At 39.5% G+C, this 22,468-nt stretch overlaps 1 protein-coding gene and 2 pseudogenes across 1 annotated transcript; 2 read left to right on the plus strand and 1 right to left on the minus strand.

The window, feature by feature from the left end:
• Positions 1-618: 618 nt before the first annotated feature.
• On the minus strand, positions 619-3,368 carry LOC148929399 (uncharacterized). The gene is made up of 4 exons (XM_089056837.1): positions 3,233-3,368; positions 1,889-2,199; positions 800-1,177; positions 619-738 (listed from the first exon to the last, which is right to left on the minus strand). The coding sequence occupies exons 1-4, from the start codon at positions 3,366-3,368 to the stop codon at positions 619-621; spliced, it is 945 nt and encodes a 314-aa protein (XP_088912963.1).
• A 262-nt stretch (positions 3,369-3,630) lies between these two features.
• LOC125191757 (8-hydroxyquercetin 8-O-methyltransferase-like) lies at positions 3,631-14,145 on the plus strand (annotated as a pseudogene).
• On the plus strand, positions 4,146-4,974 carry LOC148929400 (uncharacterized; annotated as a pseudogene).
• Positions 14,146-22,468: the final 8,323 nt, after the last annotated feature.

The following is a 22,468-nucleotide window of genomic DNA, read 5'->3' on the forward strand; positions in this document are numbered from 1 at the left end:
TCTTCAGAAAAAGTGTGTGGTCCGAATGGCTTTGCTTAAAGCCATGTTTGAACATTGCTTGGCAAAATCTACCAAACCATACTCTGGGAGACTGCTTTAATCCATAAAGGGTCTTTCTCAACCTGCAAACTTGCCCTTTTCCAAATTCTTCATAGCATCCTGGAGGAACCTCCATCTAGACCTCCTTATTTCTCTCGAGTTCTCCGTGAAGAAATGCATTCGTAACATCAAACTGATGCAATGGCCAATCCTTACATGCTGCAACAGATAGAAGAACTCTTACAGTGTTCAGTTTGGCCACCGGGGAGAACGTTTCTTCATAGTCTACTCAATATATTTGAGTATATACCTTAGCCACCAATCTTGCTTTGTATCTCTCGATTGAACCATCTGCACGCCTTTTTATGGTGAACACCCATCGACATCCTACTGATTTCTTTCCCGGAGGTTGAGTATATTTTTTCCATGTTTCGTTTTTGATCAGGGCATCAATCTCCTTCTCCATAGCTTCCCTCCAATGTTTGTGTTTCATTGCCATTTCGAAGGACTGTGGAATCTCCTCTTCTTCATACAATTCCGCTTCAAATGCCCTTGCCATTTCAGTAAGGTGCCCTTGTATCAGATTTGAAATAGAGTACCGAGATTTCGGTCCTTTCCAGTCTGGAGAATATCTCCGGGGAGGAATACCTCTAGTGCTTCTATGAGGCAACTTATAGTTATGTCCTGCAACCGGTTCATCTACATTGCTCCTGTCATTGTTAGTGTTTTCAAGTGGAATTTCAGGATCAGAAGTGTATACCTCAGGATTTAAAGACGGATCTGATAGTTCGGTGGTGTTCTGAAGCGGCATGGTCTGTCCTTGAGGATTAGATTGTCCGGTGGTATTGCTAGCTTCCTCCGTTGGACCGACTTCCGTGACAGAGTTTTGGTTTGTCTGGTTGGTTTGGTGGTTGCTCTTTTCCTCCACCTGAATGGTGTCTCCCCAAAGAGGTAGCCAATTGAGTGTGTCACTGCCCGATGTTTGATTTGCACTCTCCCTCTGACCACGAGGTTGGCTATAGAAGTATTCACACTCAACAAAGTCGCAATTCATAGTGGTGTACATACGATCTTTTGAAGGGTCATAGCACCGATAACCTTTCTGATTTTTCCCGTAACCCAAGAAAACACATTTGACCGCACAAGGTGAGAATTTATCACGGTCATGTTTGGGAATGTGAACAAACACAGTACAACCAAAATTTTGGGGTCAAGTTGGAGGGAGGAGGGTACCAAATTCAGGGATGAGAAGTTATCAAGAGGAGTTTTAAAGTTAAGGATACCTGTGGGGAGACGATTTAGGAGATAGACAGCAGTAGCGACGGCTTCAGGCCAGAAGGACTTGGGGATGTTAGAGTCGATTAAGAGGGATCTAGTAATTTCTAGGATATATAGATTTTTTCGCTCGGCGACTCCATTTTGTTCTAGTGTATATATGCAAGAGGTTAGGTGGATAAGGCCGTTTTTGGTGAAGAAAGCTTGCATTCTAGAGTTCACATATTCCCTCCCATTATCGGAACTAAGGATTTGAATTTTTGAGTTATATTGAGTTTGGACAAGTTTATAGAACTCAGTGAATTTTTCAAAAACTTCTGATTTTGTCTTCAAAAAATAAATCCAAGTCATGCGAGAAAAATCATTGATAAATAACAAAAAAATGTCGAAAACTTTGCCATCCAGTAACTAGGGCAGGACCCCACACATCAGAATGAATCAAAGCAAATGGAGATTTTTCTCTAGAGTTGTTTAATTTGAAGGAATGTCTGTGAGTCTTTGCCAGAACATAAGTTTTACAATTCAAAGCATGTGAAGAAGACACTAACATAAGGAAGAGAAGGTGGAGATATCCTATAGATGGGTGCCCTAACCGACGATGTAAGAGCCAAATTTGTCTGTTAGTCAGCCCGTGAGTCAGCATCGCAGTACCCTGTTGAGCAGTCACATCTACATAGTACAATCCATGTCGCTTAGTGCCACGCCCAACTATCGTCCCCGTCTTGATATCCCGTAACATGCAAAAACGGGGTTGCATCAGTAATTTGCAGTTAAGGTCTTTGGTAACATGACTGATGGAGAAGAGTTTATGAGATAAAGAAGGGACATAAAGACAATTTGAGAGATGGATGGTGGGTGAAATGGTAATGGTTCCCGCTGAAGGAGCTGGCAGCGGAAGCGGTTCGACAAATTAACATAATTTAATAATTATTAATCGCACAAATAAATCACATAATAATCAGATCTATTCAGCAGATTATTTAGACAAAATCTATTCGCGTAATTCTCACATGTATCATGCTCATAACTTGAATTAATCATACTTTAAGAATATTGAAACCTAAAACATGCTTTTCTACGGAGCAGAAATAATACCTAATTAATTCTCCAAAGAATTGAAGATGGCTAGCAGCTTCTCCATGTGACGCTTTGAATACTAGACTACAGATCTTCTCTCTGGTTCCCGAACTGTACTCCGATATCAGTGTGGGCTGATCTCACCAGAATACTAGGACTTAAATAAAGAAGAAAGAAATTCTACTCCTAAGAGGAGAGGAAAGTATTCGACCAGCTCTATGTGAGGGGGGTGAAATTTTTGAAAATTTTAAGATAAAAATTGTAATCACTCTGTCTCCTTTATTCTCCTATTTATATTAAGTTCCTTTTGGGCCCAAATTGAGATCTATGGAAGGTTTTGGACATGGGCTCATCCAATTTACTTTTTACTAATTAAATTGAACTCACAATTTTATACAAGCTTTAATTGGAATATTACGAGCAGCCATTACAAAAGTAATATTGAACTCTCCCCATCCAAATCCAAAATTATAAGTAATCCGGTTTTCCGTTTTAACTTTCATTTTCCGCGCTTAAGATAAAAATGTTCATTAATTAATTAATGTCTGCTATGAACTTAATTAATTAACTTCTTATTAATTCCAAGAGTGGACTTAGCATGAAACGCTTATTTATTATTCATAGAATAATCAAACTCCAACTAGCTAGGTTCCGAATAATAAAACCTTGTTTCGCACTCCTCTTGAGGACATTATCAAACGAGACTCTCCTCGCGCACGATTCAATATAATAGCAATCCTAGCACCGCTAGATATTAATCACCACTACCCAAAATATCAGGTTTATTGGGTTACGAAAAACCCACACCATTTGATAAGTCAAAGTAATGCATAATCAATACCGTATTTGTAGGATGGATGAGAATATTCTGGTACATCAATAAATATAAATTGGTACTCTACAAAGCTTAGGAACACTACATCACTTAGGAACTCTCCATAATGAATGTTGGGCGGCACATTAATCTTGGGCGACATATTTATGTTCTCCCCCTTTCCAACATGAAGTCTGTCTTATTTTTCTGTGAATTCGAGTAAATGCCACAGACCTATTAACCCTAATATTTGAAGGAAGCTTTAAGGAAATTACGTAATCCTAGTCAGTCTCAATGTTTAATTGTTAGTACTCATAAAATCCTAAATCTACAATGTTTATACTTTATAGTTATATAGCAACACGAATGATCTTATCTATAAAAGGGAAAATAATGATACAAAAAATTAATCAAATCAAGCAAGAATGGCCACATCCTCCCAAGACCTTCTTGAAGCTCAAGCTCATGTTTTGAACCACATTGTCAGCTACATAAACTCCATGGCACTAAGATCTGCGGTTGAGCTACGCATACCCAACGTCATCCACAAACACGACAAACCTATCACACTTTCCCAACTGGCCGAAGTCCTCGGCATCAACAAGGAAAAGTCCCATGGCCTCTATCGCCTCATGCGAATTCTAGTCCACTCCAACTTCTTCAACAAGATCATCATCTCCCACCAAGAGGAGCGAGAAGAAGCTTATTCTCTCACTAGGACTTCCCGTCTCTTGATACGAGATGAGCCACTGAGCCTTGTGCCACTTGCACTTACCATCACCGACCCGACCTTCATTGGCCCATTCCATCATATGACTGAATGGTTTTGAGACGAATGTCTTAAAGATGGTAATCGAGAGAGGTATAGGTAGATTGGTAAGACATTGGAAGTAGAAGAAGATAGAGAACTCTTTGATGTGAATATTTCTTATGTATTTTGATGAGCAAATCACCCTAGTATTTATAGGGTAATTTGAAGTTCTTTAGTACACCATAAATGTAATTGGAACTCTACACTACATAGGAACCATACACATATGAATGTGATCTAGGAACTATCTCACTAAATATGCAACGGCTATTTATGGTTTCTTTTGACACTCTCCCTCAAGTTGAGCAACGGTATCTCCGATACTCAACTTGCCAAGAAATTCTTTGAAGACTTTTGGACACAGTGCCCTGGTTAATATGTCTGCGAGTTGTTCCTCAGATCGAACGAATGGAAATTCGATTATGCCGCTTTCGAGTTTTTCTTTGATGAAGTGACGATCAATTTCGACATGTTTTGTTATGTCATGTTGTACGGGATTCTCTTAAATGTTGATTGTCGCTTCGTTGTCACAAAAAAGTTGGCTTTTCCGTGTAGGTGGAAAATCAATTTCTGTTAACAATCTTCTAAGCCAAAGTATCTCCATCAGACCATTTCTAATCCCTTGAAATTCAGCTTCCGCACTTGATAGGGCTCCAACTTTCTTCTTCTTGCTCCTCCAAGTGACTAAGTTACCTCCTACAAAGGTGAAGTACCCTCTTGTGGATTTTCTATCGACGGGATTACTTGCTCGATCGGCATCCGTGTACCCATCAATCTCCAAATCTTTCTTTTTCTCTAAGAATATCCCATAACTAGTTGTTCCTTTTAAATACCTCACAATTCTCATGACAGCATTCATATGATCTTCCTGAGGTTGATGCATGAATTGACTCACAACTCCAACTGCATATGAGATATCGGGCCGAGTATGAGCAAGATAGATAAGTTTTCCTACTAATCGTTGATACCTTTCACGATCTGTAGGATTAGCTCCATCCACAATCTTCAACCCATGGTTGGGTACCATTTGGGTTTCAGCAGGCTTGCAGTCCAGTAGGCCTGTTTCAACTAGCATGTCGAGTACATACTTCTTTTGCCTTAGATATATTCCGTGTTGGGATCTCAACACTTCAATTCTTAGGAAGTATTTCAAAGCTCCCAAGTCCTTCATTTCAAACTCCTTGAAAAGATTCTCCTCAGCATCTGGATTTCTTCGACATCGTCTCTTGTTATGATCATGTCGTCAACATAAATGATCAAACATGTCCTTTTTCCGTTCCTCTCCTTAGGAAAAGTGTGTAATCTGAATGACTCTGTTTGAAGCCATATTTGAACATGGCCTGGAAAAATCATCCAAACCACACTCTGGGGGATTGCTTTAACCCATACAAGGTCTTTCTCAGTCTGCACACCTGTCCTTTCCCAAATTCTTCATAAAAACCTGGCGGGACTTCCATATAGACTTTCTTATTTTTCTCAAGTTCTCCACGGAGAAAGGCATTTGTAACATCAAATTGGTATAATGGTCATTCCTTACATACAGCTACAGAAAGAAGAGCTCTTACCGTATCTAGTTTGGCCACAGGGGAGAAAGTCTCATCATTACCATACACTTGGGTATATCCCTTAGAAACCAATCTTGCCTTGTATCTCTCGATTGAACCATCAACACGTCTCTTTATGGTGAAAATCCAACGACATCCTATTGGCTTCTTTCCTGGGGATAGAGTACACTTCTCCCATGTCTCATTTTTTTTTATCAAGGCATCGATCTCATTTTTCATGGCTTCCCTCCAATGCTTATGTTTCATTGCCTCCTTGAATGACTGTGGAATTTCTTATTCTTCGTAAAGTGCAGCTTCAAATTCCCTATCCATTTCGGCAAGGTGTCCATGGGTAAGATTTGCAACACAGTATCTAGATTTTCGTCCTTTCCAGTCTGGCAAATATCTTCGAGGAGGAATGCCCCTTGTACTTTTGTGGGGCAATCTGTCGTGCCCTGTATCTTGTTCTGTTGGCGGCTCATCTGTATCACTTTTGTTTTCCGTGTCACTGTTAGTGGTTTCAGGTAGGGTACCAATATTGGGATTAGAAGCATTTACCGCAGGATTCAAAGACTGGTCAGATAGCTCGGCAGTGCCCTAAATTGACATGTCCTGTCCTTGGGGATTTGACTGCCATGTGGTACTGCTAACTTCCTCTGTTGGACAGTTTTCTATGACAAGATTTTGATCTGGTAGGCCACTTTGGTTGTCTCCCCCTTGAATATCCTCCCCTTGAATGGTTTCTCCCCACAGAGATAGCCAATTTAGTGTGTCGCTATTAGGGCTTCCTGTCTCACCCTCCCCCCCCCCCCCCGGACCGCTATATTGGCTATAGAAATATTCACTCTCAACAAAGTCACAATTCATAGCAACGTACATGCGATCTGTTGATGGGTCATAGCACCTATATCCATTCTGATTTATTCCATAACCCAAGAAGACACATTTAACGGCACATGGTGAGAATTTATCACGATCATGCTTGGGTATGTGGACAAAGACAATGCAACCGAAAAGTTTGGGCTCAAGGTTGAGGGATGAGGGAATTGAGTGTTGGGAAGAGAAGACCTCTAGGGGGTTTTGAAGTTTAGGATTCCTGTGGGAAGACGATTAAGGAGATAGACAGCAGTTGCGATGGCTTCCGACCAAAAGGATTTTGGGATGTTGGATTCAATGAGGAGGGCACGAGTAATTTCTAGGATATATCGATTTTTTCGCTCAGCTACCCTATTTTGTTCTGGTGTATATGCACACGAAGTTTGGTGGACAAGACCTTTTTCACTGAAGAAAGATTTCATCCTAGAATTCACGTATTCCCTCCCATTATCAGATCTAAGGACTTAAATTTTGGAGTTATACTGGGTTTGAACAAGACGATAGAACTCAGTAAATTTCTCAAAAACTTCTGATTTTGTTTTAAAAAAATAAATCCAAGTCATACGAGAAAAATCATCTATAAATAACAAAAAATATCGAAACCCTTGTCCTCCAGTAACCGGAGCAGGACCCCACACATCAGAATGAACCAAAGCAAAAGGAGATTTTTCTCTAGTGTTGTTTAATTTGAAAGAATGTCTATGGCTCTTTGCCAAAACACAACTTTCACAACTCAAAACATGCCTAGAAGAAACTAACTGACATACTTGGATTTTGCTTGGTTTTAGAGAGTAATCTTGCATGGTTTTGATCACATTTCATCTATTATAGGATATGATTATGATTACTTCTCTATTATTTTGGTATTTGACCATTTTGTTAAGAATGTGTAGAAAAAGGTACAAAATATATAGATGTGCAGCAGCCTTAGTTTGAGACAATATTAATTGGAGATTTTGAAGTCCAATCAGCCCCTAATGCATATCAATCTCTTCGTCTTCGAAAGAGCTTCGCGTTGGTATCTCGCACGCCTCAATCGAAATTCGGTAGAAGAAGTTATGGTCGTTATAAGAACACTGTGCGTTCCAGAAAATTTCACGCGGCCGGGTGAGTTGACCACCGGGCCGGGTACGGTGTTCTGCGCCGAAACCGTCAGAAAGTGGTCAAAAATGACCACCCGTCCGGGTGAAATTTACTCTTTATAATTCCACCCGGCCGGGTACGCTATTTTGGCGTATTTTTATGCCAAAAACACAATTTTTCATTGAGGATTAAAAAGGAAGAATGCCTAGGGTTCACAGATTTGAAGATTGAAGAATACAAATCGAGAGATTGGAGTCTCTAATCCATAGAATCATTCCACATGAGTATTTATTTGCTTTCTTTGATGTATTTGATTGAATCCATTGTTTTGGTTTTCATGAAGAACATGAGTAGGTAATTTTATTGTGGAGTTTTGGTGAAGACTACAATGGATGTTTGTGATTAATTCAAGGAATTCTTTTGATTGCTTAGCTCTTGTGATTTCTTTGTTCATTCTTATGCCTTTTCAATTCAATTGCTTAGCTACCAATTGGGGTTGTTTACCTTGTTAGTTGTAATCGAGAGATACCTATCCAGGTTTGATAAAAGAGTGAGCATCACTTTGATAATCTACACTCGAAAGAGGGGAACCTTAGTGAGGGCTTGGGTCTTTTGCTCTATGGAGTTAATCTTAACATATTAGAAGGAGACTTCAACATTAAGGGATAATCAACGGGGTGAGTACACTTGCGAGAGGGCTCAACCTAGACCAACGACTTTTCTAGTAATCATAGAGACATAAAATGGGTAATCGAAGTTGTTGAATCAATCACAAGACAATTCCATTGTAGTTGGATCCAAAACTCTACTCCCCTCTTTGTGGTATCTTTTCACTTGTGTTTATTTCCTCTTGTCACGTTTAATTTTTTTTCATTGTTACATGCTTATTGTAGTGTTAGAACAAATCCATTTCTCTTGGAATATCAAGATAGTAATTGAAATTTGTTTGTGGTACTTGAGTTGATACAATCTTGTCTCTGTGGGATACAATACTCTTGCTTGCTAATTGCTACACTAGCCCCGTACACTTGCGGGTATTATTTGTGTTAAAATAAGTTGAGTCAAGTTTTTGGCGCCGTTGCCGGGGACAATTTTGTGTCAATATAGCTTAAATATCGTGATAATAATTGAGATTACTAGTCTAGATTTTATTTGCTTTATTTGCTTTATTTTTATTTTTGTGTTCTCTCTTTGAGTTCTAATTGGTGTTATGTCCATGTTTGCGAGGTACACACCTAGAGGCCGACCCCCAGATAAGATTGATCTATTAAAGGAACAGTTGGCTCGAACTCTCGAACTCATGAGCCAACACAGTGGGATGCAAGCTACTGAACCTGAAGATGTTTATGAAGATGTGGATTATGTGCATCTAAATGATCAAGGCTGGAGCTACAGTGATTACCACCCTAGTCCAGGGGGTTACAATTTCTACACAGAAGGCAACTCCCCTTCCATCTTCTTGGACGAGCCGTTAGATGGAAATATGAAGCCCACCCTAGAAGAGGCTCTCGCCACCTTTATGGAGCAAACTGAAGCATGTGTGCGAAAACCTGAAGCATACAAAAAGAGATTTTTCTCTAATGTTGTTTAATTTGAAAGAATGTCTATGGCTCTTTGCCAAAACACAAGTTTCACAACTCAAAACATGCCTAGAAGAAACTAACTCAGGAAAGAGAAGGCGAAGATATCCTATAGATGGGTGCCCTAACCTACGATGCAATAGCCAAATTTGTCTATCAGTAAGTCCGTGAGTTAGCATCGCAGTACTCTGTTGGACTATCTCATCCATGTAGTACAAGCCATGTCGTTCAGTGCCACGCCCAACTATCGTCCCTGTCTTGATATCCTGTAACATGCAAAAACGAGGCTGCATTAGCAATTTGCAATTGAGATCCTTTGTGACATGACTCACAGACAAAAGTTTGTGGGACAATGAAGGAACATAAAGGCAGTTTGAGAGGTGAAGGGGGTGAAATAGTGATAGTGCCCGCCCCCTGTACTTGAGCTAAATCCTCATTGGCGGTTAGGACGAATTATTTTGTGGAATAGGAAATATCGAGAAAGTCCGATGCGTCAAAGGACATGGTATCGGTTGCCCCACAATAAAAAATCCAGTGGCGGTCTTTAAGTCCTATGGCCGAGGAAGATGAGTATGCGAGGCCTTGGAAAGTATTTGCACATGTAATTGAGGGCTGAAATTCAAAAAATTGGAGTTAATTTTCAAAATTTTTGAGACTTGGGGGTGTTACTTTGGTATTTTGGACACATGTGGGATTTTTGTATAATATTTCATAAAATTGGGGTGGGTTAGGCAACTTTTGAATTTTCTGGGGTGGCTTTGATAGCTTCAGAATTGTCTGGGGGTTTTTGTGAGAAATGTTTGGGGTGAGGTCGGATCTGGAAGGGTGTATAAGTTTGGGGGGTTTCCTGCAAAGTGTGTGGAGGGGGTTTTAGAAAACTGCACAACAGATCCTTCAACCATAGTCATTCCCACAAAAGCTTCCTCCGTCGTCGTTGCTTCAGCCGCCGCCGACGCCGATACCGCCGCTGCCGATGGTGCTTCAGCTTGTGACGGATGCTGCGGCCGACTAGTGTTGCTTCTTCTGCCGCCGACGCTGCTGTCTGTGAAGGGTGGAGCAGCCGCTGCCGACGCTGACGCAGGTTCAGCCGCCAACGCCATGTACGTCTTCTTCGGAGCATCGGAATGGCAGATTCGGAGCAGTGGCAGATTCAGAGCAGTGGAAGATTCGCCGTTGCTTTTCTTCTTCGCCGCTGGTTCAGTCTCAAGCTTTATCTCGGGAGTTTCTTCAGTTGCGTCTCCAAATTCAACACTATAACAGCCCGCCCTCCTAGGGTACAATAAATGTGGCGGCTGCTACCCAAACGGACTCTAAAGAAGTAAACATAGGCTAGGGTTTCATTTAAAGAGTTTTGACCAAAGCATTTAAAGGAAACATCAGAGCAATAAAACAACAACTTAACCTAGAAGCTTAAATAAGAAATAGGAAGGTATCATAAATAACGAGCAAAATCTCAAGATGTACGACATGGTTTCCAAGATAAAATCCTCAAGAAAAACCTAAGGCCTCAAAAGCCAAAGGAATAAGTGCAAAGTATCCATAACAACACTAAAGTGTATCAAAAACTCAGCGGAAGACGACCAAGAGAAAAAGAGCAGCTATGTATGAAGACACAACTACACTTGAAGTTCAAATTATCCATCTTAATTAGTTAACAAGCTCAACACCCGCCACCGCTCGTCATCGTTGCACATAAGGAAAACACATGCAGGGCTGAGTATTTTGAAATAGTCAGTGAACTCGTTGCCAAAATGTTTTATAAGTTTTGCCACCCTTACCAAGTGAACTCGAGTTTTAAGCAGTTATAAGAGAATATCCCGAGTATCACAAAATATATTTTCCATAGACTGGCCAGTCAAAATAACTCCCCATTTTCTCATAAGTTTCCACAATCACAATCACAATATTTCCATGGTGCGACGAAAGTGTGGCCACACTTTTCGCCCACGAGACCGGCCGACTAGCAAGGACGGCTCCCGATCCCATCGTGTACACAGCCTGGTAGGGTTTACGGCCCATTCTCAGACCCGAATTCGTATAATCATATCCATAGCCCTATAGCCCAATGGAGCGAACTCACAAACTAGGCATCAGGCACACAATATCACAATAAAACAAACATAGGCATGGCATAACAGTTAAACCACCCTTATAACACCAATCAATATTTTTTGACAAAATAAAAGAGAGTTTTAAGAGTAAAGCCCACCTCGACTGCTTAGATTTCAAGTTGTTTCGCTTTTCCGTTATCTGGCTTCGCAACCAAAGTTTCACCTTTTAATCACATAGGCACATATCACAAATTAGGTTCAACACTACTCTTACTCATGCATGTCTCAATACTTTTCCCTTTCCCATCGATTTATCTTATCATTACTAATCAATCAAAATCATGTTTATCACACAAGTTCCATTCGCATCTACAATCTAGATCTAACATCGACATATGTTACACAAGAATATTTAGCCATCAAACACACACTACACCAACACAACACACACACACGACTCGCACACACACACACACGCCACACACATGAAACATATTCCCATATCCCCTTTGTCCCACTTTCACTCAACCAAGATGCATGAGGGTTCAAGAAGACCGATTAATCGGTTAGAAAGAAGAGGAGTCGAAGAAGATGAATATAAAATACCTCATGAGAAAAACGATCGGTAGGAAATAAGTATTAGACTTGGTTCTTCAAGATTCTTGGATCAAACTTCAAATTCTTCTCAAAGGTTGAAGGACTATTGAAGAAAAGTAGAAGAAAATTGAGAGAGTGTGGAGAAGAGAGAGGGGGCGTGTAGTATGGGAGGGGGCGAAAATATGGGGGCTAGGGTTAGGGGTTCTCTTATTTATAGTGCTCAATAAAATCTTTAGGTAAATAAAATAGAATATTTGGTATGATTTTATTCTCCACAATTAAATAAAAAATATTGTGGAGTAGGGAAGAAGAATTAACAAAAATAGACTCTAGGGTAAAAACCCCTAATTTTCAAAAATTAGGCTTTTAAAATAGCCAAGACTTTGTTTTGGTATATTTTACGGAGTGGAATAAAATATCATGGAGCAAAATAAAAATAAGAATTCTCCCAACTTGGGATTGAAATAGGCATTTCTATGCCTTTTAAATAAGGCATGAATTTTTGATATTCACTAAAATAAGATATGGCAAGATCTCTTAAGGTATGGAAATATTTGGTAGAATATTTAAATTTTAGGTATGGAAGGAAATCAAATAAGGAATCAATAAAATAAGCAAAATACAATTTCCTTTCCAACATAGTGATTTTCGAAAGTCACTATTAAATAAGGGGGTGTCGATTTTTTTCATTAAAATAAGGAATAATTGGGTTTTGGATTTAATTTGGATAAATATCCCAAGAATTAAATTAAATCCGGAAAAATAGAATTCCCTCTCGGAGGGGTCTAGGGTTTGAAAATTTCAACAATTGGGTGGCTAGTATTTATGGAAATTGTTCTCTAATATTCTCACTCACCCTTAACAAATAATTCACTTCATAAATTAATAAATCACATGCCACATCACAAAATCAATAAGTTTGACTTTTCAAACTTTCAACGCAAACCCTAGACTCAACTTGGCCATAGCATCACATGCAATAAATGCATTCACGACTCCACGTCATCAATAATAAATTCTAGGGCTCTAAAATTAGGGTTCGGAAATTCGGGATGTTACAAACACTGTCGCTGCTATCTTCGCCGGGAGCCGAGTTGGAGTCTGCTGATTTAACAGAATTGGTTTCTTGTAGGTGAGCAGCTGCATAGCTGTGGCGCTTCTTGTAGGTGAGCCGCTGCATCATTTTTGGGTGTGAATGAGTTGCAGAGAGTGGCTGTGGCAGAAGAGGATTAGTCTCTACGCTGAAGTTCTTTGGCTGGTAGGAATTTTGGTTTTTATTTGTGTTGGCTTTGTACAAATCAATTAGATTTGAGATTGTCTCGATCAATAGCTCGAGAGTGTGTATTTGGCTGACCTTCCATTTGAGGTTTTTTGTTGATTTACTGCTCTGATACCATCTTAAAGATGGTAATCGAGAGAGGTATAGGTAGATTGGTAAGACATATTGGAAGTAGAAGAAGATAGAGAACTCTTTGATGTGAATATTTCTTGTGTATTTTAATGAGCAAATCACCCTAGTATTTATAGGGTAATTTGAAGATCTTTAGTACACCATTAAATGTAATTGGAACGCTACACTACATTGGAAACATACAGATATGAATGTGAGCTAGGAACTCTCACAATAAATATACAACGGCTAGTTATGGTTTCTTTTGACAGAATGTCTCTCTGCGTTCTTCACCACAAATGGGATGGATCATTGGGAGTTTGCAGCCAAAGATGAGAAATTGAATAAAGGGTTTAATGAGGCCATGGCTGCTGACGCATGCTTCATGGGCAGCATACTTGTTTGAGACTGCAAGCATGTTTTTCAGGGTTTGAAGACGATGGTGGATGTCACAGGCGGCACAGGAGAGGTTGCCAAGGCCGTGGCCGGGGCATTTTCAGGGTTAAAATACGTCGTGCTAGACCTGCCACATGTCGTCGCTCGCATGGAAGGCTCGGAGAATGTGAGGTTTGTGAGTGGAGACATGTTTGAGTTCATCCCCCCTTGCTGATGCAGTTCTCCTCAAGGTATCAACTTTCCGATCTTAAAAAATAGACTAGTCTTTTCGGATGAGTTTCAAATCCATTAATTTGTGATTGACAGTGGATAATGCACAACTGGATGGACGAAGATTGCATCAAAATACTGAGAAAATGCAAGGAAGCAATAGCTGAGAGCAAAATAAATGGTAAAAAGGTGATTATTGTGGACATGGTTGTGGATGAGGAGAAGCAAGCTCATGAGTTGACTGAAACTCATCTGCTCATGGACGTGCTCATGTTAGCTCATTATCCAGGAAAAGAAAGAACTGAGAGAGAATGGGCAAAGCTCTTTGCTGTAGCTGGCTTCAAAAATTATAAAATCACTTCTACTTTAGGAGTGAACTCTATAATTGAGGTGTTTCCATGATTGCACACCTTATCGTCTAAAATTATATGTATACATATATAAAATCACTTCTATTGTACTCCAATATTGTTTAGTTGTGTTCGAATTTTCACCATCCTTGTACTACGAAATCATTAGTTTATATAATTTGAAGTTGGTACATTGAATTTAGCAACTTAGTTGTAGAAGACAATAGAAATTCAGGAACAATATAATTTAAGGAACATGTCATCTAAATCTAACAACACATCGAAATACATAATAGTAAAAAAATTTACAAAAAATAATCTTCACAATTTATATAAAAAATTTCGTAGAAAAGCCCAAAAACTAAATAGTAAATTCATAATTCACAATTTTACAATGAATATTTTTTTCAAGCTATGAAGCTTTTGGTTAAAAATAAAGCAATATATGACGTTATAATTGATAATACAACCTGGGCTAGAGATTATTGGACCAGTGGTCAGTAATTTAATTTGTAAACAAGAAAGTAACTCAAATATTGAAACAGAATACTATAACTAATGGAATGACGAGAATACAATTTTTTTCTTAAACACTCCTTACATCCACGAAAATAAGTCTCATATTTTCATTGTGAAATGCACACGAAAAATAGTTTTATTTTGCCATTTTGGAGCGTAAGAAAATCAGGCACATTTTAATATTTAAACTTTTTTGTCATACTTTATCCATTTTTTCTCCTTATCTCTTACTCCCTCGGTCCGCGAATAGAAGTCTCATTTCTCTCCGGCGCGGGATTTAAGAAATGTTAAAAAAAGTTGGTGAAAAAATTTAATGGAATATGAGTCTCACTTAAATGTAGTATTAGTTTTAAATAAAATATAAGTGAAATGAGTTAATGGAAGGTGGGGCCTATATACCATTTATAGTAAAAGTGCATTGGGACTCCTATTCGCGGACGGACCGAAATGAAAAAAAAAATTAGGCTCCCACAGACAAACCAAATGAAAAAATCAGACTCCTATTTGCGAGCAGAGAGAATACTTTTACTTTATCCACTTTTTCTCCCTTCTCTGTTACTTTACTAATTTAACATTAAAACTCATATTGTCCATAAATGAGTTTATGTTTTGTGGGCGGATTGGAGTAATTATTTTCTTGTAGAAGTAAAATAAAATAATGTAATGTGTGCCTATTATATGTCTCGTTTAGTAACACATTTTTCCATCCTTATTTTTTTCCACTCTTATTTATTTCCTCTTTTATTTTATTATCTCAATTTTTTGCCCGTACATAACGTTTTTCTTAATATCTATGCTAAAAAAAGTCTTTCACTACCCTGAAATGGATGGAATACTACATTAGTATGTGCGTCTCCTAATCTTCTCACTCAATTTACTTATTTTCATATTTACTACTCCCTCCGTCCCGGTTAAGATGACACATTTTCCTTTTTAGTTTGTCTCAACTAAGATGACACATTTCCTTTTTTTGGTAACTTTCTCTCCCCAATTAATACACTCAACCATTTTTTTCTCACTCCTATTAAAATATTCATCTTTCTTTATCTCTCTACTTTAATACTTACACCAACCTGCTCTCTCTTCAATTAAACACTTTAACCAATAACTCCTAAAACCCCGTGCCGGTTAAGTAATGTGTCATCTTAGCCGGGACGGAGGGAGTACTACTATATCAATATATAAAGGTGGAATACAAATTCTACTAACTTTTTACCTATTTCGTCTTCATTTCTTAAAAGCTTGCTCGAGTCAAACAGGGATAATATCCACGCACTACTTTCTGCATTAATTATCCACTCATTAAATCCTCTCAAAGTTGAAAAGTTAAAGCTTAAGAAAAAACTGAAAGAAGCTAATTAAATCATTAAAACCTCTCAAAGTAGCCAATGCAAAGATCCTCGAGTAGCAAATGTTGGGTACAAATCCATCCCACGTTGAAAGAGTGGGGAAGGGGACGTTGAAAGAGTGAGAAAAGTTGGAAGGTGTATATAATTTATATCCAATCTTAATTAGTTTGAGCATTGAAAGAGTGAGGGAAGGGGACGTTGAAAGAGTGAGGAAAGTTGGAAGGTGTATATAATTCATACCCAATCTTAATTAGTTTGAGATTTTTTGGGAGTGGCCTAAAAACAAATTCGTGCGGATTTGATCGAAAGCGGACAATATCAAATTAATTAGAGAATCTGCATCACCAGTCACAACCGAGCTCGGGACTCTGTATCTTCCTTGCGAAGAGAGCCGGGGCAGAGGAGTTTTTTACCGCACACTTTTTCTACTGAAAATTTGTGTTTGTCTCGGATCTGATGAGCATTTTTAAGTCCATATTTGTTTGGTATTTGAGGCTGTAAATTGGGTTTGAAAGGAAGAAAAGGGAATTAGGGATTTGTAACTACTAGGCCTAATATAACTCACTAAACTACGGCCCATTAGTTGAATACAGCCTAAAAGGCACATATCGATATGTTTAAAATTAATGATATGACCAATACGGATTAAACTTTAATTTTAGTGATACGAATCCGGGTAGCGCTAAACCAAGGAAAGTGAAGAGAAGAGGTGACAAAGAGCCAAGCCGCAACTGGGGTCAGATTTGAGCAAAGATTCGCCTATCCATATGATGTCCAAATGCTTGTCAAAGACCTTCATTGTCTTCGCCATCGAAAGAGCTTCGCGTGAGTACCTTGCACGCCTCAATCGAAGCTCGGATGAGGAAGTTATGGTCGTTTTACAAAAGCCGCGCAGTCCAACAAGCAAAACGCTCGACGACAGTGAAAACGCCCGGGCAATGCCCTAAAACGGCCGGGCGTTTTGCCTCCGAGAAGATTTCAAAAAGGCGGGATTTTGAATTATTTTGAGTGACTTTTCATATTCCAACCCTAGTTTGAGTGACTTTTCATCTCCCAATCTCCCACATCTATAAATAGGGCCTTTTGTATGTTTTGTAATAGATTAGAGATTAGAGTTGAATTTAGAAAAAGAGTGTCTCCTTTGCGAGAGTCCCTCCCCATGTTGGGTGAGATGAATGTTTGGAAAAATCCATGGCCGGGCTATGGTTACTTTGTGGTTAGCCCGGGGTTAGCCACTTGGTAAATTCACAACTAGCACCATGTAGCTAGTGGCGGAGCTTGAGTGAGAGTATACCCTAGGGGCGGAGCTCGAAAGAGTATACCTCTAGTGGCGGAGCTCGAACGAAAGTATACCCTAGTGTCGTGTAGCTAGCGAGTGAGTCGATATAAATGGTTACTTGGATGAAAGTTGCCAAGGGTTGCCATCATCTTTTTGGTGGAGGTCCTTCGGTCTCCAAGAGGTCATTTGTTCACTCCTCAATTTCTTCCATTTCGATCCCCCTCGTCCATTCTATTTTTGTTCTATCTTTTTGTGGGATGGAACACCTATCCTTTTTAGTGTAATATTTATTTAAGTTTCAATGTAATGTGTTTTTATGTTATTGTTGTAGTGTTTTTAGTTTGTACTAGTTTTTAATTGTGTTGTTGCTTTTACAAGAACAAGTCTTGGGCTAATTTTGGAGATTCACATCATTTGGTATCAGAGCCAAGTTCTTGTTCTTGTAAAGTTTGTTGTTTTGTTGTACTTTTTGTAATGGCCCTAAAGAAGAATTGAAGAACCGGATTTGGGGACAAATCCTTTCGAAAAGAAGGAGAGGATGATACGAATCCAGGTAGCGCTAAACCAAGGAAAGTGAAGAGAAGAGGTGACAAAGAGCTAAGCCGCAACTGGTGTCAGATTTGAGCAAAGATTCTCCTATCCATATGATGTCCAAATGCTTGTCAAAGACCGCCATTGTCTTTGCCATCAAAAGAGCTTCGCGTGAGTACCTTGCACGCCTCAATCGGAGCTCGGATAAGGAAGTTATGGTCGTTTTACAAAAGCCGCGCAGTCCAACAAGCAAAACGCCCGACGACAGTGAAAACGCCCGGGCAATGCCCTAAAACGGCCGGGCGTTTTGCCTCCGAGAAGATTTCAAAAAGGCGGGATTTTGAATTATTTTGAGTGACTTTTCATATTCCAACCCTAGTTTGAGTGACTTTTCATCTCCCAATCTCCCACATCTATAAATAGGGCCTTTTGTATGTTTTGTAATAGATTAGAGATTAGAGTTGAATTTAGAAAAAGTGTGTCTCCTTTACGAGAGTCCCTCCCCATGTTGGGTGAGATGAATGTTTGGAAAAATCCATGGCCGGGCTATGGTTACTTTGTGGTTAGCCCGGGGTTAGCCACTTGGTAAATTCACAACTAGCACCATGTAGCTAGTGGCGGAGCTTGAGTGAGAGTATACCCTAGGGGCGGAGCTCGAAAGAGTATACCTCTAGTGGCGGAGCTCGAACGAAAGTATACCCTAGTGTCGTGTAGCTAGCGAGTGAGTCGATATAAATGGTTACTTGGATGAAAGTTGCCAAGGGTTGCCATCATCTTTTTGGTGGAGGTCCTTCGGTCTCCAAGAGGTCATTTGTTCACTCCTCAATTTCTTCCATTTCGATCCCCCTCGTCCATTCTATTTTTGTTCTATCTTTTTGTGGGATGGAACACCTATCCTTTTTAGTGTAATATTTATTTAAGTTTCAATGTAATGTGTTTTTATGTTATTGTTGTAGTGTTTTTAGTTTGTACTAGTTTTTAATTGTGTTGTTGCTCTTACAAGAACAAGTCTTGGGCTAATTTTGGAGATTCCCATCATTTAGTTAACTGAATTTTAATTTTGAATTATTAAAAGCGAAGTATATATGACCTATTTCTATGCATGATGATTAATACAGATTAAATTATTATATACTGCTTTCTATTTGAGGAAACTCTTTTCTTTTTAACGAGGTATGCAATACTCTAATAACTTTTTTCTCTCTCTCTGTTTTATTGTTTGTGCATTAATATCTCATTTCAAAAGTTTCTATTTCTAAAAGACAGAGGAATTTATTGCTTTCTACTGAACTTTTGTGCCTGACTCAGATCTTCTGAGCATTATTTTGTCCAGAATTGACTGGTATGATGCTGTAAATTGAAATTGAAAAGAAGAAAATGGAATATCGTTTCCGTAACTACACGACCCAATATAATATACTACTCCCTTCGTCCTACAAGAATATGCACTCTTTCCTTTTTAGTCCGTCCCACAAGAATATGCACTTTCAAATTTTGGAAAGACTTTTCTCTCTAATGAGGCGAGACTCATTCTTCACTAACAATATTTTAATTACTTTTTCTCTCTACATCTCTTATTTTACCAATTTTACATTAAATATTGTGTCGAATCCAAAATGCATATTCTTTGGAGACGGATAGAGTAATTGACTAAAAATTAATGCCTATTAGTTGTAAACGGGCTAAATGGTACATGTATCTTTTAAATTAGTACTTGATTTGATTTGACTAACATTTTATATATAAAACTTTAATTATCGTACCGAAAATACCGAATTTTCAGTAGGGTATAATATCTTATCGAAATATTTTGGTAAAGTAACAGTATGGATTTTCGTGTACCACGGTATACTGAAAAATTCGATATATACCGTAAATTAAGATATACTCCCTCCGTCTGTAAATAGGAGTCCCGTTTTTCCATTTTACTCTTCCGCGAATAAGAGTCCCGGTTCACTTTTACCATAAATGGTAATAGGGTCCCACCTTTACCTAACTCATTCCACTCACATTTCATTTAAAACTAATATATACAAGTGAGACCCATATTCCACTAACTTTTTTTCCACCAATTTTTCTTAACATTTCTTAAAACCCGTGCCGCCAAGGAATGGAACTCTAATGGCGGACGGAGGAAGTACACTGTAAAACATAAATATAATTATATATAAAATCTATTTTATATATTTTAAATAATAGAATTTATTGTAAAATATATATATAACTATGAAATTAATGTATTTAAGTAAATCGTACCTACCTACCCACCCCTAACTATTACTTAATTGTAATAGTATTAAATAAATTAATAAATGCGGTAAAGTAGTTATAATGTGGAAACTTGTGGATGGAGAGAAGTTAGAAGATTTGGGAACTCAGCTTTGGACGTCTGCCTATAAATTTGACAATATGTCTGGAACAATTTATAAAATGAGCTTCAAAACTCAAAAGTATTCCATCAACTTCTAATTTCGCTTGTGATGAATATACGAATTTTAGCTCCAAATTCATGCAAAAATGTAACAGATCAAATTTATGCAATAAATTTTAAAATGAAATGGAGTATCAAAATATTTAGATCAAACTTTAAATAATTCGTAATTTTTCTCTTTGCTGTTCCTCTTTTCACCAATTACAGATTGTCAACTTAAAGCAGTAGAAATGAGCTCAGCATTAATTTCCAGCCGCCCCTAGATTGGCTTTCATTTCAAGCAATATGGATCGGTATACCATACCGAGAACACCATACCACATCCCGTACCAATAATTGTGGTATGATGAAATATCATACTGATACCTTACTGCATTTTCTGTATATCGCATATACAGTATATGTCGAAAATGTAAGAATATTTATATTCTTATGTGACCTATGTATCAATTGGTTTAATATTAAAGTTTAAGTTCATAATATTAAATTAAAAGAGGTTCTAAAATTAAAGACGATACCGTGATGGATCGGTTTTGATTAAAGAATTAGAATTGGGTGTATTGATAACCTCCACTCTTACCTTATTATTTAATAATATATGAAATAAATATATGTGTATATATTTATATGTGTGCCGTGTGTTTACATTAAAGGAAATAAGTGGCGGTTGAATTGGACATAATAAAAAGAAGATTAAGAGCATCCGCAATGGTCGGCTAGCGACCGACTAGCTGATTCGTCGCGCTAGCCGATCGGCTAGCCGAACCATTGCAATCGGCAAACACGAAATCGGCGAGCGGATCGGCGTGGGCTGGCCGATCGCTCGTCGCTGGCCGAAGCGCTGGCCGATCGGCTAGCCGCCATTGTGGTGGCCCGATCGGCCAGCGATCGGCCAGCGCCGATTTTTGATTATTTTTTTAAAATCATATATAAACGCGATTTTCGTTTCATTTTCATTTGCACCACTTGTTTTAACGAGTTTTTTCTCTCTCTAACTTTCTGTACAAGAGCATCATCGAGCGATGAGTAACGCGGGTGGTAGCGGTAGCGGTAGTGGTGGGGATCCTGAGGAATACGAACGGAGGATGAACGAGGCTATGGAGGCCTACATGAACCGCGGGATGGAGCGGTACATGCGTATGGTGGAACAGCAGGAGATACCTCGCCCTCCACGAGTTGTCCACCACCGAGCAGTGATTGATCGGGATCACGTAGCTGCACATCAGCGGCTGTACGAGGTCTACTTTGCAGAATACCCGCAGTTTCCCGCCAACATGTTCCGGCGGCGTTTCAGAATGCGCAGGGAATTGTTTATGCGCATCGTTAGGGCATTGGAGCGTCAATATATGTGTTTCCGCTTCAGGCACGATGCGGCTGGCAGACCCGGCCACACCCCTATCCAAAAGTGCACGGCGGCAATCAGGCAGTTGGCCTACGGAGGCGCGGCAGACATGTGGGATGAGTACCTCCACATCGGTGAGTCGTCAGCCCTGAAATGTCTGATCAGCATTTTCGGTGAGCAGTACCTTCGAAGCCCTACTCCCGAAGATTGTCAGAATTTGATGCAGATGCACGGGGAGAAGCATGGGTTCCCCGGGATGTTAGGCAGCATAGACTGTATGCATTGGGAGTGGAAGAACTGTCCGACTGCCTGGAAGGGGGCCTACACGACCGGCTACAAGTCAAAGAACCCCACGATAATCCTCGAGGCCGTAGCTGATTACCGGCTGTGGATCTGGCATGCGTATTTTGGGGTAGCCGGGTTGAACAACGACCTCAACGTCCTGAACTCGTCTCCCCTCTTCAACGAGAAGTGCCAGGGCGTCGGTCCAGCCGTCTCATTTGTGGCCAACGACAACCGGCATGATATGGGCTACTACTTGGCGGATGGGATATACCCTCGGTGGCCGGTCTTTGTGAAGACGATCCGACAAACAAGTGATGAAAAGAAGGCCTACTTTGCGCAACGACAGGAGTCGGCGCGCAAGGACGTGGAGCGCGCATTTGGTGTGCTCCAGTCTCGATGGGCGTCAGTTAAGGGCCCAACGCGTTTGTGGGATGTCGGATGCGTTTCCGAGATAATGTACGCCTGCATTATCCTGCACAACATGATCGTCGAAGACGAAGGCGTACAACTGACTAGTTGGGTCAGTGACGATGAAGCCGGTCCAAGCCACGGAACGGCCACCCCTAGTGTACGACAGGGGGTACCTCTCGATGAAGCCGGCCGACTCAAGGAATTTGCCAACATGCGCCAAGTGGATGC

This window comes from Salvia hispanica, chromosome 4 (assembly GCF_029641045.1).
Source record: "Salvia hispanica isolate PSC_SH4W2 chromosome 4, Shi_PSC_v1, whole genome shotgun sequence".
Classification (NCBI taxonomy): Eukaryota; Viridiplantae; Streptophyta; class Magnoliopsida; order Lamiales; family Lamiaceae; genus Salvia; species Salvia hispanica.

Bases quoted from the DNA above. Each gene is read 5' to 3' on its own strand.
- LOC148929399 (XM_089056837.1), bottom strand. From the start codon at position 3,368: ATGTCGCCCAAGATTAATGTGCCGCCCAACATTCATTATGGAGAGTTC. The intron at 1,178-1,888 runs GGATATCTCCAC...TCACCTTGTGCG, and splicing joins GGTTAGGGCACCCATCTATA to GTCAAATGTGTTTTCTTGGG. The intron at 739-799 runs GTATACACTTCT...GGAGCAATGTAG, and splicing joins ATCCGTCTTTAAATCCTGAG to ATGAACCGGTTGCAGGACAT.